At 45.5% G+C, this 21,405-nt stretch overlaps 1 protein-coding gene and 1 long non-coding RNA gene across 2 annotated transcripts in view; both read right to left on the bottom strand.

Annotated features, from left to right (window-relative positions):
* The window catches only part of LOC311603998, a 52,137-nt gene extending 43,013 nt beyond the window's left edge, over nucleotides 1-9,124 (bottom strand). The window contains exon 1 of the long non-coding RNA XR_014781356.1: nucleotides 9,019-9,124. This is a non-coding gene — a long non-coding RNA (uncharacterized lncRNA). The remainder of the gene's footprint in view (nucleotides 1-9,018) is intronic.
* Nucleotides 9,125-17,753: 8,629 nt separating this feature from the next.
* On the bottom strand, nucleotides 17,754-19,950 carry TWIST1 (twist family bHLH transcription factor 1). The gene is made up of 2 exons (XM_084792576.1): nucleotides 18,943-19,950; nucleotides 17,754-18,427 (listed from the first exon to the last, which is right to left on the bottom strand). Exon 1 carries the CDS (start codon nucleotides 19,599-19,601, stop codon nucleotides 18,984-18,986), a length of 618 nt encoding a protein of 205 aa, XP_084648702.1. The 5' UTR covers nucleotides 19,602-19,950; the 3' UTR covers nucleotides 17,754-18,427; nucleotides 18,943-18,983.
* Between the last annotated feature and the right edge of the window lie 1,455 nt (nucleotides 19,951-21,405).

Genomic DNA, 21,405 nt, shown 5'->3' on the forward strand with positions numbered 1-21,405 from the left:
AACATGCACCCTCTACTGCCAATAAAGGCTTGTCTTTTGTACTAGGAAAGCACTGGGATTTTTTTTTTTTTTTTGAGCTCCCTTCCGGTAACCATATAGATTTCTCGCGTTTTGATTGTGACTAGTAAAGTAAATGGAGGAAAAGTATTGTTTCTTCCAAATGCCAGGAGCACAAATTATGCAGCAGAGTATCACTAAAACCTCACTTGAGGGCCTTGGTTTTGTCAAGTCTGACCATTAACTATATCTATGCCACAAAGTAAAATAGACTTTGCTGTGTTAGTCAACTTCGGACTTGGAGTTGTTATCCCTGTAATGAAGCTGCTTATGATGTTATTTTATGGTAAGGAAACGCCAATGCTAGTGTCTCAGATGAATTGCACTAACCATGTGTTCCCTGTACCACGTCACTCTGCCAACACAATGCTGAGTTCTAAGTTTCCATACCTGTGGGCTACGCTCAAGCTGGCATTCTTCAGGGGCCCTTAACTCCCCGAGACAGAGTTAGATCAGAGCCTCTGTGTTAACTCTCAATTTCCTGGCTTTTGGAGGGCTTCAGCAGACCCGTAATATTTCTCAAACTTTTTTTTCTTCTTGCGGTTTAATATTTCTAAAACCAGTAAATTATTTCCAGTGTTTGTTAAAAAAAAAAAAAAGACAAATTTCTTCGTGGTTAGTGACCACAAACAAAACAAGAAGGAGAAACACTGCAGAACACGATGCCTAGGTTTAAGTTTTAGAGATATCAGATGTGAAAATAAGGAATTATGGTGAAGATGTGGACTAACATTTACAGTCAGGATGCATTCCTGTACCTACCATTCAATTACCAATGATAGGATGCTAATTGTTATGTAAATTTACGTGCTTACAGGATCTCAGGGCACATAACATGAGGATTAGCTGTGAAACTTAATGTCTGCAGTATAAGGCATCTTGAGAATGATTGCAGAAAGACCCAGGCTCCTTGGTTCACGCTATTAGCAGCATCCCTTTCCAGAAAAATAACAGAGAGGAGAAACTCTCAGCAACATGACTTCTAATGTCAAGGAGATGGTATTGGTTTAGAGCTATTGTTGCATTTACTCTTATCTCATGTTTGTAACCCCTGTGTTTAACTACAGTGAAGGGTAGATCCAGAGTTTGGGAGTTTTTAATAGCCCTTCAATTTGCAATATCTAAGCTATAACTTGAGAAAATTCAATATTTTAATTGACCTTATAAATTTAAAGCTTGTCAAATCACAGAGAAAATATCTCCAATATAATACTTTTATGTTAGTTTTGTTGAAGGGTCACCAGATGTTATATCATGGAATGACAAAATGCAAACGTGTGTTCTTCAGCCACAGATTACCTGATACCCAGATAAATTCAGTGACTTGGCTAAATAACACAGGACTAAGAGGCAGAGCTCAAACTAGACTTTTCCTCTTAACGCCTTAAACTAACTCAACAACACGTCAGAAAGAAAGCTTTTGTTTATAGGAAAATGAATAACGTAAAAATATATTACAACTTCAAAACAGCATTTCAGAGGCCAACACAAAAGGCAGCGTTAATGATCTAACTACTGCCTCGAAGAAATATAAAAACAAAGCCCACACTGAGGTTTCCTAATAAAGACACGCTCTTAAGCATCTTTCCTTATTTCATGTTGCCCGCCGAACTGTTTGTTGCTTTCCCTAGAGTTTCCCCATATGTAGAGGAAGCACAAAGCATGGAAGCCTTTGAGGATGAGAGAGACTGATGGCAACAAAATGCAGAGCAGACTCTAGACACTCAGGTTCAGACGGAGTAAGACGACCAAGATCTTGAGTTGTTTTCATCATTACTCTTGCTTGTTTATGCATATTTCTCCTGGAGCTGATCAAAACAGAGCTGGGGACTCAGATGGTATGCACAGATAGTGGACGTGGCATATCACTCTGAGATCTCTGTTCCAGGCACGTGAGATTCACGAGCTGCATGGAGGAGCTTTCTCTTAACGTTCTAAGTCACATTGCTAGGGCCCTGAAATTTCTAATCTTAGAAAATTAGGAGACACACGTCTAGGATGACTCCTTCCGAAAAACAATTATATGTGTGATGGGAAAACAGTGTCAGCATGTGTGATATTAATATCATTCAAGAATTTTATGTCTACATGTAATAATCACTTACTATGAAAGACACATTCCAATGCAAAAGCTCAAATTAAATACAAAGTGAAGGAAAGGGAAACAAAAACAAATATTTGGTTTAATAATTTTTCCCTCAAAAATATAATTATGCTCAGATGAAAACTAGTCCCCTTCTGCATGAAGCCCTCTTAATGAAAAGTATGCATATTCCTTCTATTAGCTATTCTCATTGGAATAAAGTACTGGGACTGTCTTATATTTAAAGTACACATCTCTGGCTCAAACTTCACCATGAATTTTAAAATTAAATGTAGATCATGATGTGTTTTCCCAGGAGGATATTAAACCATAAATGTTAAGTGGAATAACCCCGAATTATGAAACACTAGTTAACAGTTAATCACAGAACGATAATGATGCCAGGAAGAAACAGTCCAGACTTCAGAATTCCTCATCCTGACAACCATGATGCTGAAGCAAATGAATAAGCTTGAGTACAGGAGGCAAAACAAAAAGCAGCAAAGAGTAAATAATTATATTGTGTATGAGTTAAAATTATTAACACAAACACATGAATGAATGTATAAATTCAGATGTATATGTATGACATATAATGTGACAGAACACCATGCCTTTGCTTCCGGCCTTATGTCAATAAATATCTTCAGCTGGGTGTAGTGGTACACACCTATAATCCCAGGATCCAGAAGGCAGAACTAGAGGCTCACCCCCATGTTTGAGTTTGGTCAGATGTAATTGAGTTCCACACCAGCCAGGCCTACATAGCAAGACTCTGTCTCCAAAAAACAATTGAAACAAAGAGCAATAAAACCCTAACATCCCCAAAACAAGTATTCCCTAATTTAAAAGGGATGCAACTTTAAAACCACACTCCCCCCTTTATTTTCATACTACATCCTTTTTACTTTAATTTAGGTTTATTTAAATGTATTGATTAATCTTTTACATTTCCTAAATCTCTGCCCTTTTCTCCCTTGCAGTGAGATATTTCGCTCACATGTCAACTCTACATCCTCTCTGAGTGAAGAATCAGAAAGGAGAAGACTCAGGTAGGCAGGGTGTCAGAAAAACACCACCGCGCTCAGGCTCTGCTGCATGGGCTACTGTTGGTCACAGAAACAAAGGCTCTACTGTACACCCTCAGGTGAGTCACCTAACCATCCTGTGTCACAACTGTTCCACCTGCACATTCAGTAATCACCTCTGCCACCCATCTTCCTCCCAGGGTTGTTTTGAAATTGTCACAACTGGTCATTTGTTTAATCAACTCAAGAAACACCCAATGCCCTTGGACCTCTGGGTACTAAGGGCCAAGTGCAGCTCTGCTGGGAAACCATGTCCAACAGCAAAGTGGCCTGACTGAAAGAGACTCCGGGCAGCCAGATGAAGAATGCCAGACCCAAATGACACCTCAAAGGCCTTTGAGATTCTCAGATGAAAGGCTCTATATAAAAATAAAGTGTTGTTATTACCTAGGCAAAGAAAAATGCATGCATTTTCTGTCAGCATTCAAGAGCCAAAAAATAGTTGTGCCTTCTGCTCCCCTTTGATATTTCGTTTGCATTTAGTTTGATGACAATATAGATAAATCCTCTGTTTGGTGATATTGGACCAGGGTTACATTTCAGTGTGTGGAAAATGACGAAATGAAAGAGAAAAGCCTTTGAAAGAAAGTGAAAATAAATGTAATAGCCCAAAGCCAAATAATAGTCAGAGTCTATTTAAAGTCTATTAAAGAGCAGCCGTCAGGGTATCAAATGCACACTCTCTCATCCTCTGTGGTCAGCCCACTATGTGGACCACCTGCCTTAAATTATGCACATTCACCGCATCTCTGGAGTCAAGAGGGAGAGCAGAAGTCCGGGTGGAGCAGCAGCTTTCTCCATTCACACTAATCATGTCAAATTGAAACTCTCTTCAGAACGCCTCTTTTCAATGCACCATCAATTCCATTGCACCCTCTAAGGCACCACTCCTGACTTTACAACAGCATGCGCATGTGTTCAGTATATAACTGAAGTTTATGTGTTCCCAGTTACTGATTGGCATAGGCCGCCTAGTTACTTGTGACCACTTGCTTTAGGAGGTGACAAAGCCATGCTGGGTGCTTACAGTACAGGAAGAGAAAGCATGACTCTCTGAATGGTTGGTCCAGGGGAGGGAATGGATTCTTCAAGGCAGGTAGCTCAGGGTTGGTCAGGAAGCACATGTGCGGAGTTTATTTAGAGCTCAAAAAAAAAAAAAATCAAATGGAAGCATTTTTGACAGACAGTAAAATGTTCTGATAGAAAGTCCTGTCCATTGGCTAGATCTGGGTAGGGGTTCGAAGTTTACTGCCAGTTGAGTGAAGAGTGGGGACTGACTTTCACACGAACTCGGGTGCCCCATATTTGACCATGTCCCCTGGATGAGGAGGCCTGGTGGCACTCAGAGGAAGGATAGCAGGCTACCAAGAAGAGACTTGATACCTATGAGCATATACAGGGGGAGGTAATCCCCCTCATTCATAGTCATAGGGGAGGGAAATAAGGGGAAAATGGGAGGGAAGGAGGAATGGGAGGATACAAGGGATGGGATAACAATTGAGATGTAATATGAATAAATTAATAAAATATATTTTAAAAATTAAAATAAAAAAATAAAATGTTCTGATAATAAGCTAGCCTTTTTTATTATACTTAACAGTTACTGCTTTTGGGGTATCAAGGCTACCACATATGATTGTAAGAAATGCTCACTGACTGAGGATAACATTTCCCAAGGCTGGATATTAATGCTGCACTGCAGGTTAGGCTATGAGTCCTCCAAGCACATCCCTACACTTAATCTGAACAGAGACCTTGTAGGCAAGTGACAGCCATGGGCTTCATAGCTATTTTAAACATAAAATGCTCAAGGGAAAAATGAATGTTTGAGTCATGGTGTTTTAATAAATATCTTTTGAAACATCACTTGTGCCTCCTTGGGTCTTCATTATAAACATAAATTTGGGGACTGATACAATGTAACTTGTTGCACACAGAGGTACAGGAATTTCAGTGCTGTGACCTTCTTGTTCCTTTTCACATGGATTACGGCCTGTCTGCCTTGTTAGGGGTCTTCTGTTAGGATAAAACTAATGTTGGTTCAAACGTTCAAGAGCACCAGGTGCTGGTGGTAAGCAGGGTGCAGGAACTGCAGCAGCGAGTTGGGCATGCATCTGCATCTAAAGCACCTATGGGTTCGCAGTGGATATCAATGGGTGATGTGTTGGCGCAGGCTGATGAGAAGATAAAACTCAGCAAACACAAAGGAGAGCTTTGGGCCTTCCCTTGACACACATTCCCACAAGCAAAGACAGAACGGTGTTGGTCGTTCCAGGGACAGCAGGCCCCTAATCTTCTGCACCACTCCAACATATCATGAAAAGCAAGCGAGGCAGCCATGACAGGTGCTTCAGGAGGCATGAGATTCGTAGTTAGAGGCTTCTCCTTTCAGTTTTTTTGTTTGTTTGTTTTATTTTTATTTTTTTATTTACTTTCTTTTTTATTAATTTATTCTTGTTACATCTCAATGGTTATCCAATCCCTTGTATCCTCCCATTCCTCCCTCCCTCCCATTTTCCCCTTACTCCCCTCCCCTATGACTGTGACTGAGGGGGATTACCTCCCCCTGTATATGCTCATAGGGTATCAAGTCTTTTCTTGGTAACCTGCTGTCCTTCCTCTGAGTGCCACCAGGTCTCCCCCTCCAGGGGAAAGGAGGAAGTCAAATTATCCCTTTCTCCTTTCACTGTTACACAAGCACTTTTGCGCAGAAGTGACTTAGCCCTAGGTGAGACATTCAGGACATATTTGTTGTCCTGAACATTTTAAAAACATTTCTGTGGATCTACAAGATTTAAAAAATTTTATCTGGACCATTAGATAAATGAGCAGGTCACTTTGCAGGATTACATGAGTGTCATCTCTTACTGTACATCTTACCAGCTTCATTAGCTTCTTAACTAGAGTCCTATCCTGTGCTACTCAGTACATCACTATAAGTTGTTCTTTGTCATCATAACCCATAAGCCACTGGAGGAACATGTTGAATGTAAGATTTGCACTTTACAAAATGTGCACTTTACAACACAGGAAGAAAAGGACTCTGGGATCCTTTGCATGGGCTGGGAAAAATCACTTCAGAATTGAGTTCTGCCCAATATCTTAATAATTCCATAGGGCAAACTGAGCCTCCAGATGGCCTGCCCAACACTTTCTGCACATATTAGTTAAGTCTTCTTTTTCTACCACTCTAGATACATAAGCATTCTTAGTGATGATCAGGCTTATTAGTGCAAAAATAATTGTCTCAGGGCACCTTTCCTCAAGTAAAGCTTGGAAGCCAAAACCTGTAAAAAGTCAAAATAAACTTTAAGTACCCAAAAATGTACATGTGTTCAAGATGTTGCGAGACAAACTTTAATTCCAGTTAAGACATTTGCTTTTATTCTGAACTAATGAAAAGATGTAAAGACTAGTACGCATTTCTGTACTCAAAATACCATTTGCCAGTTGTTAAGTATATATGAGTTATTGTTTCCAGTTAAAATTATTCCATTATCTCTGCTGTTTACCTAGGACTTAATAGTAGAAGGGAAAGAGAGTTAGTCTTGGGGAATAGCTTTTCTGGTTATTCTGGTGCAAAAGTGTGCTATCCCTCCTAAAATCTGAAAACTTTACTTTCTAGTAAAGGAAGGAGCAACATTCTAGGGAAAATGGCTCTAACACTTGTGTTTCTAGCTCTTCCTGTAAATTACATGGCTGAATTAAATGAATCTAAACACTGAGGGAAACAGAAACGTTATTCCAATGATGGAGAGCCTATTTGTAATCAACCAAATAGGTGCATGAACTGCCACCACCAAGGCAGGATTGATTCTAGGACCTGCCTGTTCTGGGTTAAAATCACCTGGGACTCAAGGAACTTCAGAGAACTCCAGGGACAGCTAAAACAGAAACAAGGAAGCCAGCCAACTCTCTTGGGTCCCAGACCAGCAGCCTGGAAGCTACCCTGCAGTCCGGAAGTTGAAGTTCCAATGCCATGCTTTGAATCTCAAAGGTCTTCTGGAACTTTTATGTGGAGAAGAAACTGCAGCCTTTAAATGCAAGTAGCTTATCAAAAGACTACTCATATTTCACTGTTCATCCCAAGCCACCAGCCTTACTCATTCTAGCCAATTAAAGAAACAACTGCTAGTAGCACCTTTTGATGTCCTTTCATCTTGCAGCCTGGCAAAATTATAGATTAGAAAGAGTGTTTAGATGCAGCATATTGAGAGGCAATTTATGTCAGATGGCAACAAAAATGACCACAGCACTGGACACTGTCCCTTCTGCACTAAAATGATCTTTGCCAGTATAAAGGCGGTAGAAAGGTTTCTACAGAAAATAAACAACAAATAGATAAGGATGCTACTGTGTTTTCTCTGGACAGAGAACATAGGTAACCCTGTTGGCCACCTTGCTTGCCTTTCATAATGTTTTTAGAGACTTTGTCAGGAAGAATAAATGTGTCTGTGGTTTGTAGAATCTTTCAGGGATATAAGGTCTTGAATAGAAAATATGAAAGTGTATCATACAATTTCCTCTTAATATCAATATTTGGTATCACATTTTGGGGTATTGTAAGTATTCCCATATGTTTCAGAAATAATTAAAATTTTATTGACATTTTGGCGAGCCTCCGAAAGATGAATATCCTTCAGCTGTTAAACATTTGATAGGTTTGAAGTTGGAAAAGTTTTTTTAAAGAGTCTGTGCTCTTGAATATAAACGCCTCAGCCCCCCAATCCTCCTCCTACTACTACTACTACTACACACACACACACACACACACACACACACACACACACACATATACACATATACACACCCACATAAATATATATGAAACAAGAGGTGAACTAGATCTTTTGATGTATAGACAAACTCTAAAAAATAGAGGCAATTATTTGCAACAATTCTCCCGTTGCCCTTGGATGGATAGGAGGATCTAATCATCCTGCAATTTTGGCCCATAATTAAGCTTCTCCAATCAGGACAAATTTTCTACAAACTGATCAAATCTGATACCTGGTTCCTCAGTTTATAATGTTAGGGAGGATGAGGAAAGTTTACAGACTAGAAAATAAGTTTGTTAAGAGAATTAATGTATTCTCCGACACCCAGGATACCAAGCCTTCCCCACTCACCCCCCCCCCACTTAAGATTACAACCCATGAACCTTCAAATCACTAATATTGAAAGGAAGAATGAAGACCACACCAAAAGTGACCAGATAGGCATTGTTTCCCAAACAGTGCAGATTCCCCCAAATAGTGTAGGTTCCTTCTAATAGTACACATTCCCTAAAGAAGGAAAGATTCCCACAAATAATGCAGTTTGCCCCAAATAGAGATTTTCCCCACAAATAGTGAATAGCTCTTCCCCCATCAGTACAGATAGATTCTCCCAAAGAGTGCAGATACCCATTTTGGAAGACTCCTTAGCATACACCCAGAGTACCTCTGGGGTAAACCTTTCTCTGCCAGCAGATACCACAAATCAAAGTTAGGTCTCAAGCCTCTCAGCCAAGCCTGCAAGGCTCGTTCCTCTTTAATTTGCCTTGGTCACTGAATGACAAAATAAGACATCCCCCACAATCCCAATCTGTTACATAGAATAAATCAGTGGAAATGTCTTCTCCTTAGAGAAAAGCGTCCGCTCTAGGCTACTCAGCGTCGGGCCCGCCTTTGGCTTTGAGCACGTACTCAGCTCTGCTGGCCCTAGGGGTCCACTAAAATCCGAGCAACCGTCCACCCTCTCTGACCTGCCCCCCCTGCCGCGGTGCGCATTCCAGCTTTCCAACCTCACCGTGCAGCTTGCAGTAAAAGAGTCGCTAGGGTTATTTTTCCTGGCCTCGCTTCGCTGTCCCGAGCCTGCAGGGAGCTTTCCGAAAGACATCGCCTCCCCCCCCCCCTCCCCCCAAAGCCTGAGCAGCTTCTGGACGCTGCCGGTTCCCCCACCCCGCGGGAATCAGGACTTCGAACCATTCTGACTCGGCCCCGGGCCGAATCTGGAGGCTGAAACTGCCTGGGGTCCCAGCGGAGGGCTTATTTTTGCCCTACTTCACATGGGGGGTGGGGGGTCAAATCGCATTAACGCCAAACCACCAACTGGGCGGGGAACTAGTGGCTAATTGCACAAAAAAGACTTACTGCAGAAGCCTAACTTTGCAGGCGGCTGCTTCGGTGGTTTCAGGCCATAGTTTAGCCACCTCAGATGCCACCCGACTCCCTAGAAGGCAGCGAAGGCTATTGGCTTCCCTAGGTGGCCAGAGCACACTGTCAGTTTGAGATGGCAAGCAAGAAGGAACCTTAGGTGTCTTAGTACTTTGGCGAGTGGCCATTTGAAGCAGGTTTCCTTGCCTTTTCTGGCGAGTAAGAAAGCTTTGGCATCTGGAAGTGTCAGACATGAGCCTTTTGCAATAAATCATCCTGAAAAGCATTCAAATCAGACAAGCGTCTAGAGACCCTTCAGACACTCCACCCCTCAAATCCCAGATCAAAGAGCAGTTTCTAGAATCATAAACACCTATTATATGCAGAATCCCGCTTATCTACAGGGCGCTGAAACTAGGAGAAAAGCAAGGGACTGTTGCTGCTGCTGCTGGTGGTGATGATGATGATGATGATGATGATGATGATGTGTGTGTGTGTGTGTGTGTGTGTGTGTGTGTGTGTGTGTGTGTGTGTGTGTGTCAGGGCTGGGGGAGATGGCTGTCTGTTGCTGTAAGCCCTGCGCACAGATTCACGAAGTTCGTTAAGTGGCCTATCTTGGGGACTGCTCCACCAGCCGCTCAGCCCTCCCCTCACCCGTTCCCGGAGTCCTCCACAGCTGGCGGGACGCTCAGCAACGCTGGAGCTGGACTTTCGCCTTCGCCTGCTTTGTGTCAACCAGAGGAAGCAGGTGCCGTACAGTAGGAGGGAGACAGAGAACCAACTTGTTCCTAGTGCCTAGAACAACGATCACTCTCAGACTGGACACCAGGCAGCTGACCTGCGTGAGAAATACTGAACCTCTAAACCCAAATATTCCGGACCGCAGAGCACTCCCGGACCGTGTCAGCTCCCGCTGAAATCTCACCCTCCGAGCATGGTTTGCCCACAACACGGGATATTTGAATTCTCCGGGAATAAAGATCAGTTGGGGGGGGGGAGGTAGAGGTAGGAAAGGGTAGAAAGAAGAAGAATCTAAGGACAGGACCTGAAAGCATCTTCGACTTTGAGAGACTAAGTCTCTCCTCTCCCCCAGAGTTAAATAAAGACTCGGTCCCGGCTTGCCTTGCTGTTTGCGCGGTCAGTCCAGAGTCCAGATCATATGGAAATCTCAAACCCGGAACCTGTCTGGCCTCAGCGAACTTGTGAGGCGGAGGCCAGGGGGCGGCGGGGCTGGGGGCGGGGAGGGCCAGGAAGGAGAGCGCCCCCATTCCCAGCTGGGAGCGGAGCCACCGCGAAACCACGGGAAGGGGCGACTGGAACCGCGTGGCGGGGAGCCTCCTCGGAGTCGAGATTACTCGACACGTGTCTTTTACTCCTCACAATGCTATTCTTACAGGTGATTTATGAACGGACCTCTTTGATCAGGGATGGTTTTATCTGTCCACTGCTACAAATGACAGATGCGGCTGCCAAAATGCTTGGTCCCTGCTGCCTAAAAGGTTGTCCTCTCCCCTTCCCAAATGCCGTTGCGTTTTTCTTGGGCGATCCTGGCCCCCTGGCTTTACTCCCCTACCCCCAACCCCGTTTGGAGTTGCAATCCCTCCCGAAGGATTAAGTCAACAAATACCGTTGGGCCTGGTCAGTGGGGAGCCGTGGTGGATGGATTTGGGGAACACCATCTGTCTGGTGCTACATTTGTTTACTTTCTAAGAATTGCTCCTGCTAGATACCCGGAAAGTTAGCTTCCAGGTGAAGGTTCGCCTTCTTATGAAGTTTAGACCCTGTAGGCCCAGTCCCCTGGGCCTGGCTTTGCAGAGATGGCGAGTACTGCAGCAGGAGCTAGGAGACGGAAAGCAGCTTCAGTTCGCAGGCTAGGGCTCTTCAGAACAACCGTTTTGGCTTAATTGGGGAAAGAAGGAGGCTGCGGGAAGGGGGACTGGATCACATTACGGACCCTCCTAGTCCCTAATAGGTAAAGGAAAAGCGGGAGTCTCTGAAGCAGTTATTAAGTGTGTGTGTGTGTGTGTGTGTGTGCGTGTGTGTGTGTGTGTGTGTGTGTGTGTGTGTGTGTGTGTGTGTTAGTATTTCATCAAAACCATATCCTGGAACAAAGAGTTTTCCTTTCATGTTTCTTATATTTGTTACTATTTTGACAGGAATTCTAAAAACAGGGCTTTTCAAGTCAAAGATATTCCAGGAGATGCCTGCCCCTTATTTGCCCCTCCCCCTCCCTCCACCCAACTGCTCTTGGTATCATTATCCTGGTAAGGATTCTTTCTTGTGTTCCTGATTTAGCCTGAGGACATTTAATAGCTGGCTGGATTAAATATTGCAGACTCCTGCCTGGCTATTTGAAAATCCGGGTCGTGGACTGTGCCTAACATCAGAGAAGGAAAACTGATCTATGAGATGTGTTTTAAATTTCACTCAGTCTGCAGAGCGAGAAGGAAAAGGAAGGATTCTTCTCCAGCCTGGGTCTCTTTTCTGTGCTACAAACTCAGAAGTTTTAAAAGGTGTGTGCTGATGGGATGTGGCAAGAGGAGTCAGGGGTGGGATGAAGCAAGAGACTAACAGAAATCTCCTTCAAAGTACACATGGGATTTACAAGAATGGTTTAAAGAATCCTGTTAGGGAGGGAGAACTCCACCCCTGAGGAGTGGAGCACCTACAGAAATCTAAAGGAGCTCATCTCACTGTTAAATTTGCAGTGGGAAGATGTTCTCTGGTACACGTGCTTTCAACAGTAGCCTCCATCCTTTTAAGTTGCAGAGGGGGAAAAAACAGGAAGGGGGGGATGTAGAGAAGTGTTATGGTGGAGACCTGGAGGTTCCCCCAAAGAAAGCTTTGCGTTTGAGGTGGGGGGGGGTTCAATCTTATGATTCCTTGAAGACCAGACAAATGCAAAGGGGGCAGGATCTGACTGTAGGGTCAGAATCCAGGAAGTTTAGGGCCTATAGCCAGATAATATGATATGAATTCTAAAGCAATACATCACAGTTAGTTAAGGCTAGACGTATATGAGACTATGCTATGGAAAGACCTGCCATTTCCAGTGATTCGCCGCCCTCCCCCCTCCACCTCTCATCTCCCTGAAAGCCTGGAAGAAATTCTAAGAATAAGATATACCCTGACAGTAAAGTTGGAATGAATATTATGGAAGAAAGTTTTACTCTAACCTTTTAAGTTTGGTTCAAAGCATAAAGCTCTATGAAAAGCTACATAGTAAATAAGCCAGATACAGTATGAATGGCTTAGGGACAGTATTGTACCTATGAGAAGAGCCATACCACCGTTACTGTACTGTATACTCTTACTGTATGGCAGGCAAACATTTCTGAAAACATTGAAACTCTTATTGTGTACAGAGATCCTCACCTGGCCACACATTAGCATTAACAAGCACTGCCATAAACATCCCTCTTAAACACAGAAAAGGAAGTCTTATTCATTTTCCAAACAAAGTAAGCTGTTAATTCCTTTACATTTTGTTTAGAGGTAAAACTTCCCTTTAAGATGGGGGGCGGGGAGTGTCTTATGTGCACAGGTCTTGGGGGGGGGGAGTCCCTTCTCAATCAAAGCAGTCTCTTGTCTTGGTGAAACCCTTCCCCGTGGACTCCGGGATCCCCTGAGCACTAGTTCCCAGCCCCAGGAGGGAGGGATCACCCGCTCATCTTTCAGCCCATCCAAGCATCTTGATGGTTTAGGGTCTGTCAAGCCTGGCATTCCGGCTCTCCTCTTATCACTCTCTGGCCCTTCAAATAGGCAATTGATTAGTTTCAGCTTTTCCAAACCGAGATCCGATACTTTCCTCTTCGGGATCAAATGCGAAGAAGAAGAGAGAGAAGCCTGGGAGGTGGGGAATGTGGAGAAGGAAAACATGAGAGCTGAGGAGAAACAAAGGCCATGCTGGGCCGGGAAGAAACAGTTAAGATGAGCCTTTGCTTTCCACGAGTGAATATTTAAGAGAGAAAAGAGATATTTCAAAAGAGGAGGTTGCTTATTTATGCCTGGATTTCCCTGCAAGCCTTCCTTGTGCTTAAGGGCGTGGCTCCACTTGCAACTTGCACATCTGTTCTTTTCACGTGACATTTCATAAAAGCTTTAACATCTGGGCAAGATAAACTTCCTCAGGTACCTGCTCAACTTTTCACTTGTCACACTTGCTTCCCCAGCAAGTCCCTTTCACCTCTGCCTCAGGCCTTGGTGGCCATTCCCTTGCTATTCTTTGTTCTAGCCCTCAGTCAAAGTTCCCCCCCAAAAATGACACCCCCCCCCAGTGACAACCTTTGCTAAAGCCATTTTCTTCAGCACACCCAGAGGTCTCTTGTGTAGTGCTCCACTCAGCAAGTAGATGAAGGCAATGCCTTGAATCCAGGAATAAAAGTCTTATTTCAATTCCAGTTCCAGACCAAAAACAAAACAACGGAGGAAAACCTGCCCAGTAAGCAACATTCACACTTGGTCAGCCTGGATCTTACCCTTGGCCCACCGTCCTCGGTACAACCAGAAAGTGGGTAGCTGATGGTGTCCTTTCAGGGAGCTCTCCCTCTATCTGGTAGACGTTTTGGCTGCAAGTTTTACAGAAATGTAATTTCACTCATCCCGCTCCTAATCTCCCCTCCCCCAAGAAGGCTGTCTTCTGGAAGGAACGCTTTTAGCATTGCTTTCGCCTCTCCTAGTCTGAAGTTTTGCTCCTCTGGCCTCAGCCTACATCGCATGTAAAAAACAACGACACAATCGCCAGCTTAGGTAAGAGGAAAAAGAAGGAACAGAAAAATAGTCCACGTAAACAATAAAGAAGCCACTAAAGGCCTCGCTACAGCAAACCCCAAATGATCTTGTTGCAGGGCGCCCACGAAATCCCCACTGTAATTGACTGTTTTCCTTGAGGTTTTCTGACCATGTGCTTTTTGCTGTTATGACTCTGGTACATGAAGATGCATTAGCGGATACTCACACCCCGATTTTTCCCGAGGCTTAACTCTCTGGCCTTTATCAACCAAGAGAAAAGTAGTTCCGCGCGTGTAAGAGATTGTAACTCGCTCCACCTTCCAGCGACCTGCCACAGCCTCCTTGTTACTTTATAGACATCTGGGAATTCCATACATGCCTCAAACTCCAATTACACACCTTCTTCAAAGGACGCATGCTTTGATTTGCTAAGAACATTAAGTGGTGTTGTGTCTTGGGGCCTTGAAACAAAAGAGAATGGAAAACGCACCCTGCACCCAGTAACCGGGTTTAGTAGATCTGTCTTTTGCTGCCCACTAAACACAGAAAATTAATCCTGTTTGTATTTTCAATATTCAGTTTCCAAAGATGAGTCTGAGAAATACTGGCGTTGTTGATGTTAAGAATAAAGAAGAAGGCGACTTCTTCCATTGTGTGGGAGCACTTTCCTTCTACTTTCACTGGTGCTGGGGGTGGGGCACTCTTTATGACACATTAGCAGAAATTTCTGGAAAAGTGGCCCCTGGGGATTCCCTTCCCGACCCTCGGTTTGTCACTAATGCCGGCCTGTCTTTGGAAATTTGAGGTTGGGCCTTTGCCTGTGTCTGTATCTGCTTCCCCACGCTACCGCTGACACTTGGCGCAGCGGCTCCCTAGCAGCCGCCAAAGGCCCAGAGTCGTGGGTCCGTGCCATCCGCAGGAAGCAAGCGACATTGACACTCTCTCCATAGTGCCGGTTGGACTGCCACCCACGCTGGGGAGCCTGGGTAGGTGCCCCTCTGGTGCACCCTAAGCAGGTGAGACCCTGGTTCCCCACCGAGTTCTGTTTGGGTTTCCGTGGCGTTTGTTCCCCGCACCGCCCCCCCCCCGCAGGTTTGTTTGTTTTTCTTCAAATTACAGATGCAGGGAAAACCGCCTGACATCATGAGAGCAGGACAAATGCTCACTTTGAAGGATTCCTGGGCAGGACTTCAAGTGAAATCATATGCCTGAGAAGAACTTGATACTGGTCTAGAGAAAATAACTAGTTCTGACTTTGCCAAACCATGGAATGTGCAAAATGCTCTACTTTTTTGCAAGAGGCCAAGTGTCCCTTAAAAAGCTCCCTTATGAATATGAGACCAAAGACCCCAGGGGCAGGAAGCGTGTACCAATCTTGAATGTGGGAAGAAAGCACACAGGTTGTATGGATTTCTGTTTGAGGTTATTTTATTAATGCGTAGCACTTTAGGTAAGAGATCTACTGGGTACCTGAATTATCCGCATTGCTTAACAGTGAGTGTGCGCAGATCCCGGAAATGTGTGCATGAGCCCACTTACAGCTGTTATCGAAGGTTTGTCAATTAGAGAAAGTTAAAAAGACCTAACAACTATTTTCACAGTAAAAACAAATTCAGTTCTTTAGATGGAAGACCATTTAAGCTAAGTCTTCCTCTTAGCCAATGCATTGTGGTAGGGGAACTAAGGCAGGAGTTCAGGCATTACATGGTAAGATTTAGCCTCTCTGTGATGAAACGGTGGAACGGGTAATTTATCCAATGTGTAGTTTAAACAAAGGTAACTATAATAAAATGAATAAATAGTAAAATAAAATGAGGATTACGGGAGAGGTGAACAAACAGGTTTTCTCTACTATACAGAGTGGAGAATTCAATGTTGCATTAGTGGATGTGAGAGTACAGACATAACCTTGCAAGCTGAATATATCCTAGGAAACAATTTCCACCACCAAGTTGCTTCACTTAAATAATAGGACTTGTGAGCTTTTAAAGAAAGTCTATTTTAATGAAAATTCAGAATATATTACCTTAATTTTTCTATAACTATCAATATGGGATTTCCTTTCCCCGGTTTCTTTTTATAAAGAGAGAGAGAGAGAAAAAAAATGTGGAAATAGAGAGGTGAGTGTGGAGCTACTCTTCTCTCAAGTGTCGAGATTGGGATGCATTTACCTTCTCAGCCACGATGGGACTTCAGTCCTGCTGTACTTCAAGACATCTGAAACATCAAATAGTCAGACCAGCTAGTGAGCATGGATGTTCCCTCAAGAGAGCCCGAGAAATGGACAGGATGGGACAACTCATGCAAGAGACAATTGTCATCTTGGTCTTCTCCCTCATCCTTTGAGGGCACTACCTTTACAGTTTTATCTTACACACTTACAATCAATCCATGAACACACCGCAGATACACAACACAGAACAGACTTTTCTTTTCACTATAAGGTAACATGATTACCAAAAAAATAAAAAAATAAAAACAATAGAAAAATGAAGCCCAGTAACTCTTCATGGTTTCACTAATATTTTAACATAACCAAATGCTACAGGCTTCTTAATTGTAAAATGTGGATAAAATATTCACAACAATTAATTTATAATCATATCATGGCAACACTCAGTACTGCTTTGTGAAGTGGGAAAGAAAATGCTTCAGGCAATAAAACAATCTCTACTTCAGCTATATAAGTGCACCCTACCTGGAGACGTGGGCTCCTTTGAGTGACTGTTGTGAATAAGACACCCCAATAATTTCCAGCTTGAGAACACTCCTATTTACATGTGAATGTATCCAGGTGGTGAAAAATTAAGGATAAAACTGATTTTTAAAAATCACTATTTTAGTTGTTAAAAAAACAATAACTATGTTTTTGTCCCGGAAATATTCTGAATGAAATAAAAATTCAGCATCATCTGTCCTTGCCCTACAGAGCTTCAGGTGTGTGTGGACATGGTACTCATAGAAACCTGAACAGCTGTAGCATTTTATAATTGTAATTGTTCCAGAAGTTACCAAGGATATGAAAATTTTGGTTATTTATTTTACTTCACAGCTGTATATTCCTTATGTGTATTTTAACAGCATATTTCCCATAGGAATAACATTAATATAGCAAATCCTTTTCTCTTTTAACCAATCTGACACTGGGTATCATTCATTCACTCAAGAAGTAAGCAAATCACACAACTGTCTCCTGCTGAATTTAAATGTTCTACACACACAAAGTATAATATGTATGTATGTATGTATGTATGGTTTTCATTAACACACTGGCCTGTCACTGGAATATGTCTTTTTAGGAATCTTCACTGAAATTAAGGGAAGGATGAAAACACACACTAACAAGGAAATAATATTGGTTTCACATTGCTTATAGGAATGCTTTAGTTCAGACTGTAAGCAGAGGGTAGGTGATGGCAAATCTGTTCAACTTTTGCTGCCCAAAGAACTAGCCCCGCTGAAACCAAGCTGTAATAATAATAGAGCTGTCCTTTAAATAGCATGGCTGTCTCTGTTGGTAGCTGGTTTATTTGAGGTTTTCACATCTTTGTTTATATTAGTGCCTCCACTCCCTCCTGGATGCCCCTAGAGTTAAACAAACAAGTATTTACCACCAAGTTACTTCTGAGTTTTAAAAATATAGACCAAACTTTAAAGTTCTTAAAATTTTCAATCATATTTATTTATTGCAGAAAAAATAATATACAAAAGATATTTACAAAACAGTCATAAAAATATGAATGCATTTAGACACCGGATCTATTTGCATTTACCATGGGTCATCAATAAATAAATAGAATGTTGTCTTTTGTATTTTATGTTTTTCTTTTCCCTCAGAGGAAGTATCTTTTTTTTTAAAGGAATTCACTGACTATGGTTTTGTAGGCCAGTTTGATCCCAGCGTTTTTATTTTTAAAGGTGTTGTTAAAATTCCTCTGGTTGTTACCATTTTAAAATGGAGAAAGTCCACAGCGATGCCTTTCCTGTCAGTGGCTGATTGGCACGACCTCTTGAGAACGCATGCACGAAAAAAAAATAAAAATAAAACATTCTTCGTCAAAAAGAGGGTGGGGGAGACACAAACAACTGTTCAGACTTCTATCAGAATGCAGAGGTGAAGGAGGTGCCGCCGCAGCCCCTCTGGGAATCTCTGTCCACGGGGCCTACCTCGCTTTCTCTTTTAAAAGTGTGCCCCACGCCCTGATTCTTGTGAATGTGGGCTCTGCTCTTCTAATTTCCAAGAAAATCTTTGTCATATAGATTTATTTTTAGTTATCCAGCTCCAGAGTCTCTAGACTGTCCATTTTCTCCTTCTCTGGAAACAATGACATCTGCAAAAACCCAGAGGGAGAAAGTTGGTTATTCTGTATGTATGTCTCTGTGGCTGTTTTCTAAAGACCACTAAGCCTTGTTATCACTACCAGCGAGAATTTTCGCTGAACAACCTGGAAGGATTTCAGCCCAAGGGCAAGAGGAAGTGGGTGGGCGGAAAGGAGGAGGTGGAATTTGGAAACATTTGTTTTAAGAAGAAGGGAATTTTTAAGAAGAAAGGCGGGGGGGGGGGGGGGGGCAGGCTCTCCAGGCACAAGGCCCCTAGTCTTGACTTTCTCAGTTTTGTCACGCACACTCCCGCGCATACACACACACCTCTCTCAAGGGTACGCACAATCCATCTCCCCGACCCGGAGCCATTTCTCCGGTGGGGACCAAACTACCTGCCAGAGACAAGGGTGGGATTAGGTGGAGGTGTCTGACAAGGTGGAGGGCAGCAAAGAGTGAGAACACTGGGCGAGGTGGCCAGGGGGTCTCGGCCTGGCCCGAAAAGATCCCGGGAGCCAGTCCTTACCTAGGTCTCCGGCCTGCCGAGGGGGTGGGGAGCTCCGTCTGCTAGTGAGACGCAGACATGGACCAGGCCCCCTCCATCCTCCAGACGGAGAAAGCGTAGCTGAGCCTCTCGTGGGCCACATAACTGCAGCTTGCCATCTTGGAGTCCAGCTCGTCGCTCTGCAGGACCTGGTACAGGAAGTCGATGTACCTGGCCGCCAGTTTGAGGGTCTGAATCTTGCTCAGCTTGTCCGAGGGCAGCGTGGGGATGATCTTGCGCAGCGCAGCGAATGCTTCGTTCAGCGACTGCGTGCGCTGGCGCTCCCGCACGTTGGCCATGACCCGCTGAGTCTGCAGCTCCTCGTACGACTGCGGGCTCCCGCCCCCGCTGCTGCTGCCGCCGCCGCCTCCCGCGCCGCCGCCGCCGCCGCCGCCGCTGCTGCCCGCTGATTTCTTGCCGCGCTTGCCCTGGGCCGGGCTGCCCGGCTCGTCGCCACCTCCGATGCCCCCTCCCGTGGCCCCGCCGGGCCCCGCGCAGCCGCCCGCGCTGCGCCTACTGCTGCGTCGCTTGCGAGCTCCGCGCTTGCCGCTCGCCGGCTGCTGCCGGTCAGGCTCTTCTTCGCTGTTGCTCAGGCTGTCGTCTGCCGGCGAGACTGGCGAGCTGGACACGTCCTGCATCATCTCGCGGGCGGCGTCGTGCGGCCTCGCGGACCCGAGAGCGGGGGGAAGAGCAGTGGAGCGGGGAGCCCTAGCCCGCCAGCTTCCCCGCGCTCGGCGCCGGCCCGGGCGGTGCGGCCCGGAGGACGCAAGGAGGCGGGATGTGGGTGGGTGGGGGGACCTCCGCGGGGAGGGCGTTGGAGGCGGGGAGGGAGGCGGGCGGGGGAGGGGACGGTGTGGAGGGCCCCGAGGTCCAAAAAGAAGGCGCCCGACGGCCGCACGCGCGCCCCGTTTGGGCCTGGCGCAGTCGATGCCGGTGCCGGCGAGCCCGCGAGGTGTCTGAGAGTTGGGCGCGGGCTGCGGGCTTGGCGGCTCTTATACCTCCGTGCGGGCGGAAAGTTTGGGGGCAGCGGTGTCATTGGCCTGACGTGGGGAGGAGGGACTTTTCGAAGTTTTATAGGAAAGTTTCCGCTCTCCAGCCTCCCTCCCCCCGGCCCGGCCCCCCTTCCGCGGGGTCTAACAATTCGTCCTCCGAACCATTCAAAACCGACCTGGCCCTGGCGGCCAGCCCCTGCACCCGCCTCCCTCCCCCTCCCACAAAGCTCCCCCCCCCCCTGCTCTGTGGAGGACGAGGGGCGATTTCCTTCCGCGCCGGAGCGCGCGCCCGGCGCCCCCGCACCCGAACGCAGTACCACGAACAGATAGAGGTGACTGTCCCTGCCGCCGTCGCAGTGCCCCTCCCGCCCCCCGCGATATGACTGTGACAGCAGCAGTGGCAAGTGGCTTCGATGCACTGGGTGAAGTTTTATCCTGCCCAGGATCCCTCGGGGACCGTTGGGGGGGTGGCCGGGGCCCGGGCTAAGAGGCAAGAAAAGTGTCAACAACCGAGTCCAAACAACGGTCAGGTAGAGGAAACCTCTAGTCCCCAGGGAGTCCCCGCGGCTGGCTAGCACTAAAGGCCGAGGGCGGTTCTGAAGACGTGGCCACGTCGCGGGCGCTGTGGATTTGTGCCCGGCCTGCCGTCTCACCCCTCCTGGAGAAATATCTGGGCTCTCCTTTCCTGCTATGGTGACCCAATCTAAAGTTTCCCTATTCTCAAAAGACTGCTCCTCTGAAGGTGCTTGAACGCGGCTGAAGTGCTTTCTTCTACAGAGAAAAGCCTTTTCCTTAGGAAGGGAGCGAAGCAAAAGGAGGGGACCAGAGCCTTCGAGGTGACCCCGATGCGCAATGCTGCCAGCCCAAGGCAGAGGGAGGACCTGTGGCCATTTTATTCTGGTTATCCCCGAATTGAGCCCTGAAGTGTAATCTTGAGTCAGCGTATAAGTTTAAGGTGGGGGCCTCAATATCATTTACGGGGCTGCCTGCTCCTGGTCCGAAGTGAAGACTATCCCAGGTAGTCTTCCTAGGAGGTCGCATGAGTGGTTCAAATGCAATCACTCAGCCATGTTGGTGCAAGTACTTCCACCTAATACCTTGAAAGTACAAAAGCTCTAAAGAAGAGTCTCAAAAAACTGGAACCGGAGGGGTTGTTGAGCAAGCAGGAGAGTGGCCATGGGAAGCCTGTGCTTGTAGGGTTCTGTTTGTTTGTTTTATAGGATGACGGTTTTAGGGGAGCCGGTTCAAGGTGATCCCTTACTCAGAAAGGCAATTCTGTGTCCGGAGGCAGGGGAGGCTAACGCCTTGAGCTCCTGCTCTGTTTTCAGGTTGGTGTTCTTGCCCAGGCTCCTAGTCGCCACTCTCCGGGTCAAATCCCCCGGGGAACTGCTAGCTCAGCAAGTGCCCTTTTCGGGGTTAGACCAAAGGTCGCGGCCACCGACTTCCTGAGAAG

This window comes from Acomys minous, assembly GCF_964271855.1.
Source record: "Acomys minous genome assembly, chromosome: 8".
Lineage (NCBI taxonomy): Eukaryota > Metazoa > Chordata > Mammalia > Rodentia > Muridae > Acomys > Acomys minous.